General features: G+C 39.2%; 1 protein-coding gene across 2 annotated transcripts in view; it reads left to right on the forward strand.

Moving 5' to 3' along the window:
• The first annotated feature begins 11,241 nt into the window (after window positions 1-11,241).
• LOC133658561 (P2Y purinoceptor 14-like) overlaps window positions 11,242-12,407 on the forward strand; it is a 44,950-nt gene continuing 43,784 nt past the window's right edge. Inside the window, exon 1 of one of the 2 annotated variants that reach the window (XM_062060735.1) lies at window positions 11,242-11,300. Coding sequence is in view for 1 of the 2 variants with exons in the window: in XM_062060734.1 (XP_061916718.1) it covers window positions 11,290-11,300 (11 nt within the window). In the remaining variant the exon portion in view is untranslated. The remainder of the gene's footprint in view (window positions 11,301-12,407) is intronic. The other variant, XM_062060734.1, reaches the window with a different exon arrangement.

A 12,407-nucleotide genomic window follows, 5' to 3' on the forward strand; every position in this document is an offset into this window, starting at 1 on the left:
ATTCCACAATGTCTAAGTAACATCGGCCTCTACGGCAAAGGGATCCTGGAGCTACCTCTCACTAGTCTAACTGAGGAATACAAGTGTTCTAAAGTTAGACTCCAGATGACACTGAAGGACTCCAGAGACAAGACCATTAGCACTGTTGCACCGCCCCTAGTAACTGGGCGGAAGTGGACACCATCCGATGCGGTGCAGCAAGCTACAGCAGCCTTGAGGCACAGAGACATCGTGGGAAAGGTCCAACAGGGAAGAGGAGGCTTTGGCCTGACTGCAAGAGAACCATCCTGGAAAAATGCTACAACATCAGAGCGGAGGACGCTGGTGGTGGAGGAGGTGCGTCGCCAGGAGGAGGTCTTAAGGAGTGCGAAGGCTGTCTCTCTCGCCAAACAGGGGCAATGGATGCAGTGGGAAGGAGTGGAGAGGAGAAAGATAAGCTGGAAGGAGCTATGGCAGATGGAAGCAAGTAAAATCAGCTTTATCATCAGAGCAACGTATGATGTGCTCCCATCACCAAAGAATCTCCATCAGTGGTATGGCGAGGATCCAATCTGTGCCCTCTGCCCAACTCCAGCAACCCTCAGACACATCATGACAGGATGTAAGACGAGCCTCACGCAGGGGAGATACACCTGGCGACACAACCAGGTCCTCAAGAGCTTGGCATCAGCCCTGGAGAGCATGCGTGGTGCCGTCAACTCCTTTCCACCAAGAGTATCCAATACCATGAAGACAACAATGTTTGTCCGAGAGGGCGGGAAAACACCCAAACAGCTTTCCACCAAACCAGAAGCAGGACACCTAAACAGGGCCCGCGACTGGAAGATGCTGGCAGACATCGGCAAACAGCTGGTTTTCCAACCTGAGATTGCTTCTACCAACCTCAGGCCAGACTTGGTGCTCTGGTCCCTTTCGGTGAAGAATGCTTATGTCATAGAGCTCACAGTCCCATGGGAGAACTCTGTGGAGGAGGCCAATGAACGTAAGAAGCTGTGCTACTCAGAGCTAGCAGAAGAAGCGAGGCAGCGTGGCTGGAACACCAAAGTCTATCCAGTTGAAGTGGGATGCAGAGGATTTGTGGCGTCGTCTACCATCAGACTGCTGAGGAAACTCGGCAGCCACGGTCAGGCTCTGCGGAGGACCATCAGAGCAGTCTCAGAGGCAGCCGAAAGAAGCAGCCAGTGGATTTGGCTCAAGCGGAAGGACCCAGTTGGGCCCCAAAAACAGCAGTATAACAGGGTGAATTTCAGGAACAGTTGAGCACGGGACACAAGCTGAGGACTGATCATCCTTCGGCGGGCCACCTTTGTGGAGGGTGTATAGTGTTTGAAGGCCGAAACACCCAATGATGCAAGGGCACACTACTGAAGATGTGTCGCTTGTCCAATTGTCCTGGAATTTAACCCTGACCAAGTCTCATATCCCATACAACTCACAAGAACACCCCACCCCCCACACCCCCATGTTGTCTGTCTACCACTCTCAACAACAAGGACATCTCGAGTGAGTACTCTCCACATTTGGCACAAGGGACTGTTCAACATCTTGTCCTTGAATTTCAGTGTTCATTTATTTACACATATACACACGCACATAACACTCCTCTACTCATTGTTGTATTTGAAAGTGTAATGCTTTGCAGCCAGTAGCACAGCCTTTGAAGGAGCATAGGTATGGGCATAGCATCTGTGAAATTTAATTTGCAGGAAAGGAGTGAGTTTAGGGTTGAATTGTCCGTCCTCGTTCTATTCTCTGTCACTCGTCGTCACCATGACTGCCTCTTCTTCGTTCTTCTGCTCCATCTCCTTCTTGTTGTGTGTGCAGTTGTGCACTCTCCAAAAGCCGTAGATGTTATAACGTGACTGGGCTGGCACGCTGTTTATGTGAAGGAAAAGCGGACGTGACGACAGGCTGTCCTCACCTGGAGGGGGCGTGCCTTAAGTCCGGCTGGAAATCGGGAGAAATTCGGGAGAATGGTTGTCCCGGGAGATTTTCGGGAGAGGCACTGAAATTCGGGAGGATTGGCAAGTCTGTGCCCCAGGTTCACTACTAACCACATTGTGATTAGTAGTGGACGACACTGTCGACACAAGAGTAGTGGGCCTCATCCGTGACAACAGCGACATGGACTACAGGGAGGAGGTGAAACATCTGGTTGACTGGTGCAGAACCAACAACCTGGTCCTGAACGTCGACAAGACCAAGGAGATCATCGTCGACTTCAGAAGGCACCAGTCCAGCCACGCTCCACTCTTCATCAACGACACAGCAGTGGAGATCGTAAGCATCACCAAGTTCCTGGGGGTGCAGAAAACTGACAATATGACTTGTAAAAATAGCTCAGCAGCAGATGCACTTTTTGCGTCAGATAAAAAGAGCACAGCTCCCTCCCCCCATTCTCAGCACATTCTACAGAGGCACTATAGAGAGCCTGCTGACCAACAGCATCTCTGTCTGGACTGGAGCCTGCAGTGCCTCAGACTGGAAGTCTCTCCAGAGAGTGGTGAGGACGGCGGAAAAGATCAACAGGACTCCTCTTCCTCCTATCCAGGAAATCGCAAAAAGCCGCTGCCTGACCATGGCTCAAAAAAATCTGCGGAGAGTCCTCCCGCCCTCACCAAGGACCGTTTTCACTGCTGGACTCTAGAAAGAGGTTCCGCAGCCTCCGAAGCAGAACCTCCAGGTTCTGTAACAGCTTCTTCCCTCAGGCCGTAAGACTCTTGAACGCATCATAATAATCCCCTCAACTCCCCCCAAAACCGGATTAACTGGCTGGAATATAAAGACAATATAACATACATCCATAAACGTGAATGCATATGCAAAAGTGTAATATATTTATCTGTACAGTAATCTATTTATTTATATCTGCACCTTATTGCTCTTTTATCCTGCACTACAACGAGCTAATGCAACCAAATTCCGTTCTTATCTGTACTGTAAAGTTCAAATTTGAATGACAATAAAAGGAAGTCTCAGTACAGAAAAAGTACAAAAACAGTTTGTAAACTCAATAAAGTAACTAAAATAGAATGCAAAATATATACAGTATATGTAACAAAGTGTAAAGCCATAGGCTCACACAAGTTCCGTAAATAATCCAAATTTGGAACAGCTTTTTGGTTGTCAGAGGTAGAAAGCGTTTTGAAGTAGAGTTGTAATTCTTTTTTAAAGGCACAAAAAACAGGTCGGGTATTGAGAAACTTACATTTATGAATATAACACTTAGCCATTAGTATAATGAGGTGGCAAAGGTAAAATACTTAAAAAAAAAATTGTTTCATAGAGTGTAAATCTAAATAACACATCTTTAAAACAAAGCACAAATTTGTCTTGAATATTGTCCAGGATGAAACGACAGATGCCCTGCCATAGTGATGGAGTGCTTTCACAAGTCCAAAACAAGTGGCAAACAGCGCATCATTCGCACTCGCAGTGCGCGTTCGTGGGCTGCTGACGTTGGTACTTGAGATGGTGCTTCTGGTAAGTGCAGCTATCTTTTTATCGGGCCACCATAGAGCCGGTGCTGATGTAACTGTGTGGTTTGCTGCAGACCGGAAGGCCCGGCAGGGGATAACCAACGCCCTGGTATATTAAGTTTACCCACGCACAAAAACCTGGACTATGCAAAGTTGAGATGTACCAAGACTGGCGTTGGTGTGGAAATGTCGACTTCATGCTTCCAAGTACATACATTTCTAAATGCTGCAGATACTTTGGCGACGTACAGAGAACAACAGTTTTAAAGGCCTACTGAAAGCCACTACTACCGACCATGCAGTCTGATAGTTTATATATCAATGATGAAATCTTAACATTGCAACACATGCCAATACGGCCGGGTTAACTTATAAAGTGCAATTTAAAATTTCCCGGGAAACTTCCGGCTGAAAACGTTTCGGTATGATGACGTTTGCGCATGACGTCAAGGGTTGAAGCGGAAGTATTGGGACACCATTGTATCACAATACAAACAACTCTGTTTTCATCGCAAAATTCCACAGTATTCTGGACATCTGTGTTGGTGAATCTTTTGCAATTTGTTTAATGAACAGTGAAGACCGCAAAGAAGAAAGCTGTAGGTGGGATCGGTGTATTAGCGGCTGGCTGCAGCAACACAACCAGGAGGACTTTGAGTTGGATAGCAGACGCGCTATCCGACGCTGTCCTCACCTTGACTTCCTCCGTCTCCGGGCCGCCGACCTCATCGATGATCGGGTGAAGTACTTCGTCGCGCCGTCGATCACTGGAACGCAGGTGAGGGTCGTGATGAGCAGATGAGGGCTGGGGTAGGTGGAGAGCTAATGTTTTTAGCATAACTCTGTCGAGGTCCCATAGCTAAGTTAGCTTCAATGGCGTCGTTAGCAACAGCATTGTTAGGCTTCACCAGGCTGGAAAGCATTAACCGTGTGGTTGCAGGTCCAGGGTTTGGTAGTATTGTTGATCTTCTGTCTATCCTTCCAGTCAGGGTTTTATTTCTTTTGTTTCTATCTGCAGTTAAGCCCGATGCTATCACGTTAGCTCCGTAGCTAAAGTGCTTCGCCGATGTATTGTCGTGGACATAAAAGTCACTGTGAATGTCCATTTCGCATTGTCGACTCTCATTTTCAAGAGGATATAGTATCCGAGGTGGTTTAAAATACAAATCCGTGATCCACAATAGAAAAAGGAAAAAGTGTGGAATCCAATGAGCCCTTTTACCTAAGTTACGGTCAGAGCGAAAAAAGATACGTCCTGCACTGCACTCTAGTCCTTCACTCTCACGTTCCTCATCCACAAATCTTTCATCCTCGCTCAAATTAATGGGGTAATCGTTGCTTTCTCGGTCCGAATCGCTCTTGCTACTGGTGTAAACAATGTGCAGATGTGAGGAGCTCTTCAACCTGCGACGTCACGCTACTTCCGGTACAGGCAAGGCTTTTTTTTATCAGCGACCAAAAGTTGTGAACTTTATCGTCGATGTTCTCTACTAAATCCTTTCAGCAAAAATATGGCAATATCGCGAAATGATCAAGTATGACACATAGAATGGATCTGCTATCCCCGTTTAAATAAGAAAATTTCATTACAGTAGGCCTTTAAAGCATCAGTACTGCGGTACTTTAATTGTACCGGTATGCCGTACAACACTAATGTATCTTTTTTACATGTGAAGAAGTGTTGGACAATAAACCCTCACTCATATTCTGACAGTTATGCGTAGGATGAAAGTGTTTCTATTTGCACTGTTGTTGTTTGAGCAGAGATGCTCCACTTCCTGCTGGCCTGCTTCCTGTCATTGAAAGCAGCAAAGCACCATGGGTAGAGCTTGTTTGGACTCACAGCTGGGGAGGGGAGGCCGCCTGGTCCAAAGATGACACTGCCAAACAGGAAGGAGACTCAGGCTTAGAGCAGGGGTGTCCAAAGTGTGAACTGGGAGCCAACTCCAGTTCAGTATATTGTTGGAAGAAAATCGAACACAACAAGCAACAGTGCTAGAAAAAAAGAGCAAAAAGACGTAACTTAGTGAGAAAAAGCTTAAATGTTAATATTAATAACTGGGGGTGTCTCATATGATATTGCGTATCGATCTGATACAAGCAAAATAACAAGTATCGGATTAGAGCAAACTAGACATACATAGTGTCCTTAATTGAAGAATATTGTAGTCTAAAACACGACATTTGTCAGTATAAACAAGTATCAAATAATATTGAATACAGATTCAAAGTCTCCGAGGCAGAAGCACATTACATTTGTATCCAGTAACAAACATGTCCGCATCACTCCACTTACTGCGTCTTGAGCTTAATAAATGATTGTGGCCACCAGGTGTTGGCAAAAAAACAATTACCACTCTACTTTAACTTAAAAGACAGCTTAAATCCATACCAGACGGTTAGTAATAAATATGTTAGGGTTTTTCATGCCTACCATCGTTCTGTTTGACTCATTTCACTTCAGGCCTTTTCTAACTATTGTTACAGTTTAAACTGCTTTCAAGGACTGCTTAATGAATATTCATGCACAATAAAAAATAGTTTGGAACGGTGGTGTCCGTCAGTCTTTATCAATTTGGCCCGTGAATCATCATGAGTTCAACAAAGAATCGCAGAAAACTTTCAGATTAATCTTAAATTCCAGTGCAGTCTCTGTTTGTGAAAAGTTTGCTGCAATATTCTGCACAAAGTAAGGTAATTAGATCAACGGCCCTTAAAAATGCTCATAAATAATAGCACAACGGTTACTTATATGACACAATCCAAACAACCTTCCCTAGTAATGGCGCCAAAAAAATTGATTACAAAACTTTATAAGGTCGTCACGGAAGTAAATAAGGTAGGAGTCAAACTTTCACATACAATATCCAATTATATTAATTATATATCCATCATATTATTATAATGTGTACACACACAAATATATATATATGTATATATATATATATGTATATATATATATATATATATATATATGTGTATATATATATATATATATATATATATATATATATATATATATATATATATATATATATATATATATATATATATATATATATATATTTGTATATATGTATATATATATACAGTATGTATATATATATATATATATATATATATATATATATATATATATATATATATATATATATATATATATATATATATATATATATATATATACATATATATATATATATATATATATATATATATATATATATATATATATATATATATATATATATATATATATATATATATATATATATATATATATATATATATATATATATATATATATTACGGCTGCAACAACTAATCGATTAAATCGATTAAAATCGATTATTAAAATAGTTGCCGATTAATTTAGTCATCGATCGTTGGATCTATGCTGTTTGTATTTTATTTAATTTTTTTAATAAACCTTTATTTATAAACTGCAACATTTACAAACAGCTGAGAAACAATAATCAAAATAAGTATGGTGCCGCTATGCTGTTTTTTTTCAATAAAATACTGGATAGGATAGAAATGTAGTTTGTCTCTTTTATCCGATTATTAATCGATTAATCTAAGTAATAATCAACAGATTAATCGATTATCAAATTAATCGTTAGTTGCAGCCCTAATACTGAATATATATATATATATATATATATATATATATATATATATATATATATATATATATATATATATATATATATATATATATATATATATATATATATATATATATATATATATATATATATATATATATATATATATATATATATATATATATATATATATATATATATATATATATATATATATATATATATATATATATATATATATATATATATATATATATATATATCCAAAAAAGTTTGGACACCAGTAGAAGTATTTCAGTGTTGATTGCTTCTAATTATGCTTACTGAATATTCATGCATTATAAAAGTAGTAAGCTTGCATCACATATGAACTGAAGTTGTGTTGAACTTGTGAACTTGATGATGAATAAAGACTCGGACTGTGTTCAACCTCTCGACTGGCATAGTCACTAGTTGCCTGACATCTGTGCAAAATGGGAAGTGAAACAAGGCTGCCACATAGTGGGCATGAAATTAGAGGGAAAACTAAACCTGTGAGACAGAAAACGATCTTCAAGTTAAAAAAAGCTGTGTGTATCCACTTTGTGAAAATCCCCCAATTTTGCTATAAAAGCTAAAGGTCATTTGTGTTCCAGGTTCTTGCCCAGACACCATCCAGCCTACGTTGGTGACGTGTGTGGACAACAAGGCAGATATATATCCTCTGTAAGTATACGTCTTGTAAATGTAACTGATTGAATATTGAAGAGTGTCTGACAAGTTCCTTCTCCCACTGATCAAACAAACACTACTAAATCATTCAAGTACGTGTGATTTGTGTTAATATTGATATCGGCCAATACTCCAGGCTCCAATATCGGTATCGTACGGGAGTAATAGTTTCACTTATAATACGAAGCTTGTTACATGTCTGTTTTTGTGTGCCTCCTACTGGCTATGATGCTCCCCCGTTTTCTCTACTTTCAGTTGCCATGGTTCCCAGGGGAAGGCGGGAGTAACTATGGTTGTTATCAACACACCCTGTTTAGTCTGACCATTAGGGGTGTCCGATTTTCAAATGAATTGCGATTGTTATTAGTAACAATTGTTTTTTTAAATATATGTATGTATATGTATATAGAGTATGTATACATACATGTGTATATATAAATATATATATATACATGTATACATATTTGTATATATATGTTTATACATATGTATATACAAAACCCAAAACCAGTGAAGTTGTCACGTTGTGTAAATGGTAAATAAAAACAGAATACAATGATTTTCAAATCCTTTTCAACTTATATTCAATTGAATAGACTGCAAAGACAAGATATTTAATATTCCAACTGAGAAACTTAATGGCAGCAACACATTGCAAAAAAGTTGTCACAGGGACATGTTCACCACTGTGTTACATGGCCTTTCCTTTTAACAACACTCAGTAAACGTTTGGGAACTGAGGAGACACATTTTTGAAGCTTCTCAGGTGGAATTCTTTCCCATTCTTGCTTGATGTACAGCTTAAGTTGTTCAACAGTCCGGGGGTCTCCGTTGTGGTATTTTAGGCTTCATAATGCACCACACATTTTCAATGGGAGACAGGTCTGGACTACAGGCAGGCCAGTCTAGTACCCGCACTCTTTTACTATGAAGCCACGTTGATGTAACACGTGGCTTGGCATTGTCTTGCTGAAATAAACAGGGGCGTCCATGATAACGTTACTTGGATGGCAACATATGTTGCTCCAAAACCTGTATGTACCTTTCAGCATTAATGGCGCCTTCACAGATGTGTAAGTTACCCATGTCTTGTGCACTAATACACCCCCATACCATCACACATGCTGGCTTTTCAACTTTACGTCTATAACAATCCGGATGGTTCTTTTCCTTTTTGTTCCGGAGGACACGACGTCCACATTTCCAAAAACAATTTGAAATGTGGACTCGTCAGACCACAGAACACTTTCCCACTTTGCATCAGTCCATCTTAGATGAGCTCGGGCCCAGCGAAGCCGGCAGGGTTTCTGGGTGTTGTTGATGAATGGCTTTCGCTTTGCATAGTAGAGTTTTAACTTGCACTTACAGATGTAGCGACCAAATGTAGTTACTGACAGTGGGTTTCTGAAGTGTTCCTGAGCCCATGTGGTGATATCCTTTACACGCTGATGTTGTTTTTTTATGCAGTACCGCCTGAGGGATACAAGGTCACAGGCATTCAATGTTGGCTTTCAGCCTTGCTGCTTACGTGCAGTGATTTCTCCAGATTCTCTGAACCTTTTGATGATATTATGGACCGTAGATGGTGAAATCCCTAAATTCCTTGCAATAACTCGTTGAGAAATGTTGGTCTTAAACAATTTGCTCACGCATTTGTTGACAAAGTGGTGACCCTCGCCCCATCCTTGTTTGTGAATGACTGAGCATTTCATGGAAGCTGCTTTTATACCCAATCATGGCACCCACCTGTTCCCAATTAGCCTGTTCACCTGTGGGATGTTCCAAATAAGTGTTTGATGAGCCTTCCTCAACTTTCTCAGTCTTTTTTGCCACTTGTGCCAGCTTTTTTGAACACGTATATATATATATATATATATATATATATATATATATATATATATATATATATATATATATATATATATATATATATATATATATATATATATATATATATATATATATATATATACACTACAGTTCAAAAGTTTGGGGTCACATTGAAATGTCCTTATTTTTGAAGGAAAAGCACTGTACTTTTCAATGAAGATAACTTTAAACTAGTCTTAACTTTAAAGAAATACACTCTATACATTGCTAATGTGGTAAATGACTATTCTAGCTGCAAATGTCTGGTTTTTGGTGCAATATCTACATAGGTGTATAGAGGCCCATTTCCAGAAACTATCACTCCAGTGTTCTAATGGTACAATGTGTTTGCTCATTGGCTCAGAAGGCTAATTGATGATTAGAAAACCCTTGTGCAATCATGTTCACACATCTGAAAACAGTTTAGCTCGTTACAGAAGCTACAAAACTGACCTTCCTTTGAGCGGATTGAGTTTCTGGAGCATCACATTTGTGGGGTCAATTAAACGCTCAAAATGGCCAGAAAAAGAGAACTTTCATCTGAAACTCGACAGTCTATTCTTGTTCTTAGAAATGAAGGCTATGCCACAAAATTGTTTGGGTGACCCCAAACTTTTGAACGGTAGTGTATTTATGTTAGTCTGTCCTGTCCAACCACTCAGACAAATCATATAGTTGATGTAGATGATCATATTTACTTTAGAAAAGAGAAGTGTTGGATACTTCTCTTGTTGCCTTATTTGTATTTGACTTTATTAAATGTTTGGCTAGAAATGTAATAAACAAAACCAGTTTTCTTTTAAGTAATGTAGAAAGTTATCAAAGCTGGGTATCTATTTTATGGAGGACTGTAGTTATTCGTAGAGGTGGCACCAAATGATATTAATAAAATATTGATTTCAAATCATCCCTCGCCAGTGACTTTGTTTTATGTTCTCCCTATTTTTGTACTTGCGATCATTGTTAGCTTGATATCCCGTTTCTTGCAAATTGCCTGGATATTCTTTTTTGTTTACACCACCTTTTTATGTGGCTGAAAGACTCTTTGTTTCAACATCTCCCCGAGAGTAAATCGTAACAAAGCTAACACAATTTTATCTTTAAATATATATCATACCTACTCAGTGGCCTAGTGGTTAGAGTGTCCGCCCTGAGATCAGTAGGTTGTGAGTCCTACCAAAGACTATAAAAATGGGACCCATTACCTCCCTGTTTGACACTCAGCATCAAGGGTTGGAATTGGGGGTTAAATCACCACAAATGATCCCCGGGCGTGGCCACCGCTGCTGCTCACTGCTCCCCTCACCTCCCAGGGGGTGATCAAGGGTGATGGGTGAAATGCAGAGAACAGTTTCGCCACACCTAGTGTGTGTGTGACAATCATTGGTAGTTTTTAACTTTATTTCTGTTTTTATAATTTTTTTATTGTTTTACAGACTACAAAAAAATCCAAACGCGTCCCTTGGTGGAAAAAGTTTGGACACCCCTGACTTGGACACGACCCCAGAGGAACGTTGCTGATGGAGAGAGAGAGAGAGAGCGAGACAGCGTGGGAGGGGCATCATCAGACGGAGAGAGAAGTGCAACCACAAAGTCAGCAGCTCACCGCCAAGCTTGGTCCGATGTTTGTGAGGTGAGTACTAAAATATGTTCATGATTTATTTCAACCACTTTTATGTCGACAGAAACTTATGTGTACAGCTCTGGTAATGGGTACTTTCGCACCCACCTGCACAAATGTACTTCAAAATGTAACAATCAAAATAAATATGACTTTTTGTTTTGTTTACTAGGGCATGCATATATAATATGCATTAGTTTGACCATTTAAAATCAACGATAATAAAAAGGAGATGCTTGGAAATGGCATAAAAATGCCCCCAAAACTTGGAAAAACACGATTCCTAGCGTTACTTTTTGGTGTAACCATCATGAGCGTCCTGTTCAGGTATATTTCTTTTATATTTTGATAAATCATCATATTTATGTATTACTAAATTTAAATAGATATTGATCAATCTTTAAGCTGTGTGTATTTGATTTCAGTTTGCTTTTGACATCTTATTTAGAATTGTAGTTGAAACTTTTACAACCTTGTGCTGCGCTCATGATGGCGTAACCAAACTAGATTTCATTTAATGATCTTATTTTGAATATTCCCTTTTTTACATTTAGTATAATTTAAATATTCATTTATAAACATTTAATACATTTCAAATATCAATAAAATGCAATTGCCTTCATCTTATAGGGTAATGTTAAGTTACACCAAGTCATGAGCCTAATACTAAGCTTCATCACTTTGACTTGTAATATCTCAAATTCTGGTGGTGTTTTATGCTTTTTTCTTTTTGGAACATGTACTATACATATAATACAATAAAGTCCCATATAAAATTATGTTTCTAGCAATACTTTAATTGTCCTTATCTTGTCCATTAGTGGAGCTGTACACTTATATTTCTTTCATTTCAGACTGATGAAGTGTTATTTATTCAGGATGTCGATAAAATCTTAGTTAAAGGGGAACTGCACTTCTTTTTTTTTTTTGCCTAATCATTTGCAAATCCTCATTTTGTTTTTCTTTTATATGCATTCCGTGCATTCTAATGAGTAAAATACGGCGAGTAAGAGGTGGCTAACGATGCAGTACAATATTGTACCCATAACGTCCTCCAAAAAGCGCCAACAATACTCCACTCGCATGTCGTGACCTGAATATTAATCAAATATTCGCAAT

The sequence above is a fragment of the Entelurus aequoreus genome, linkage group LG10 (genome assembly GCF_033978785.1).
Source record: "Entelurus aequoreus isolate RoL-2023_Sb linkage group LG10, RoL_Eaeq_v1.1, whole genome shotgun sequence".
Classification (NCBI taxonomy): Eukaryota; Metazoa; Chordata; class Actinopteri; order Syngnathiformes; family Syngnathidae; genus Entelurus; species Entelurus aequoreus.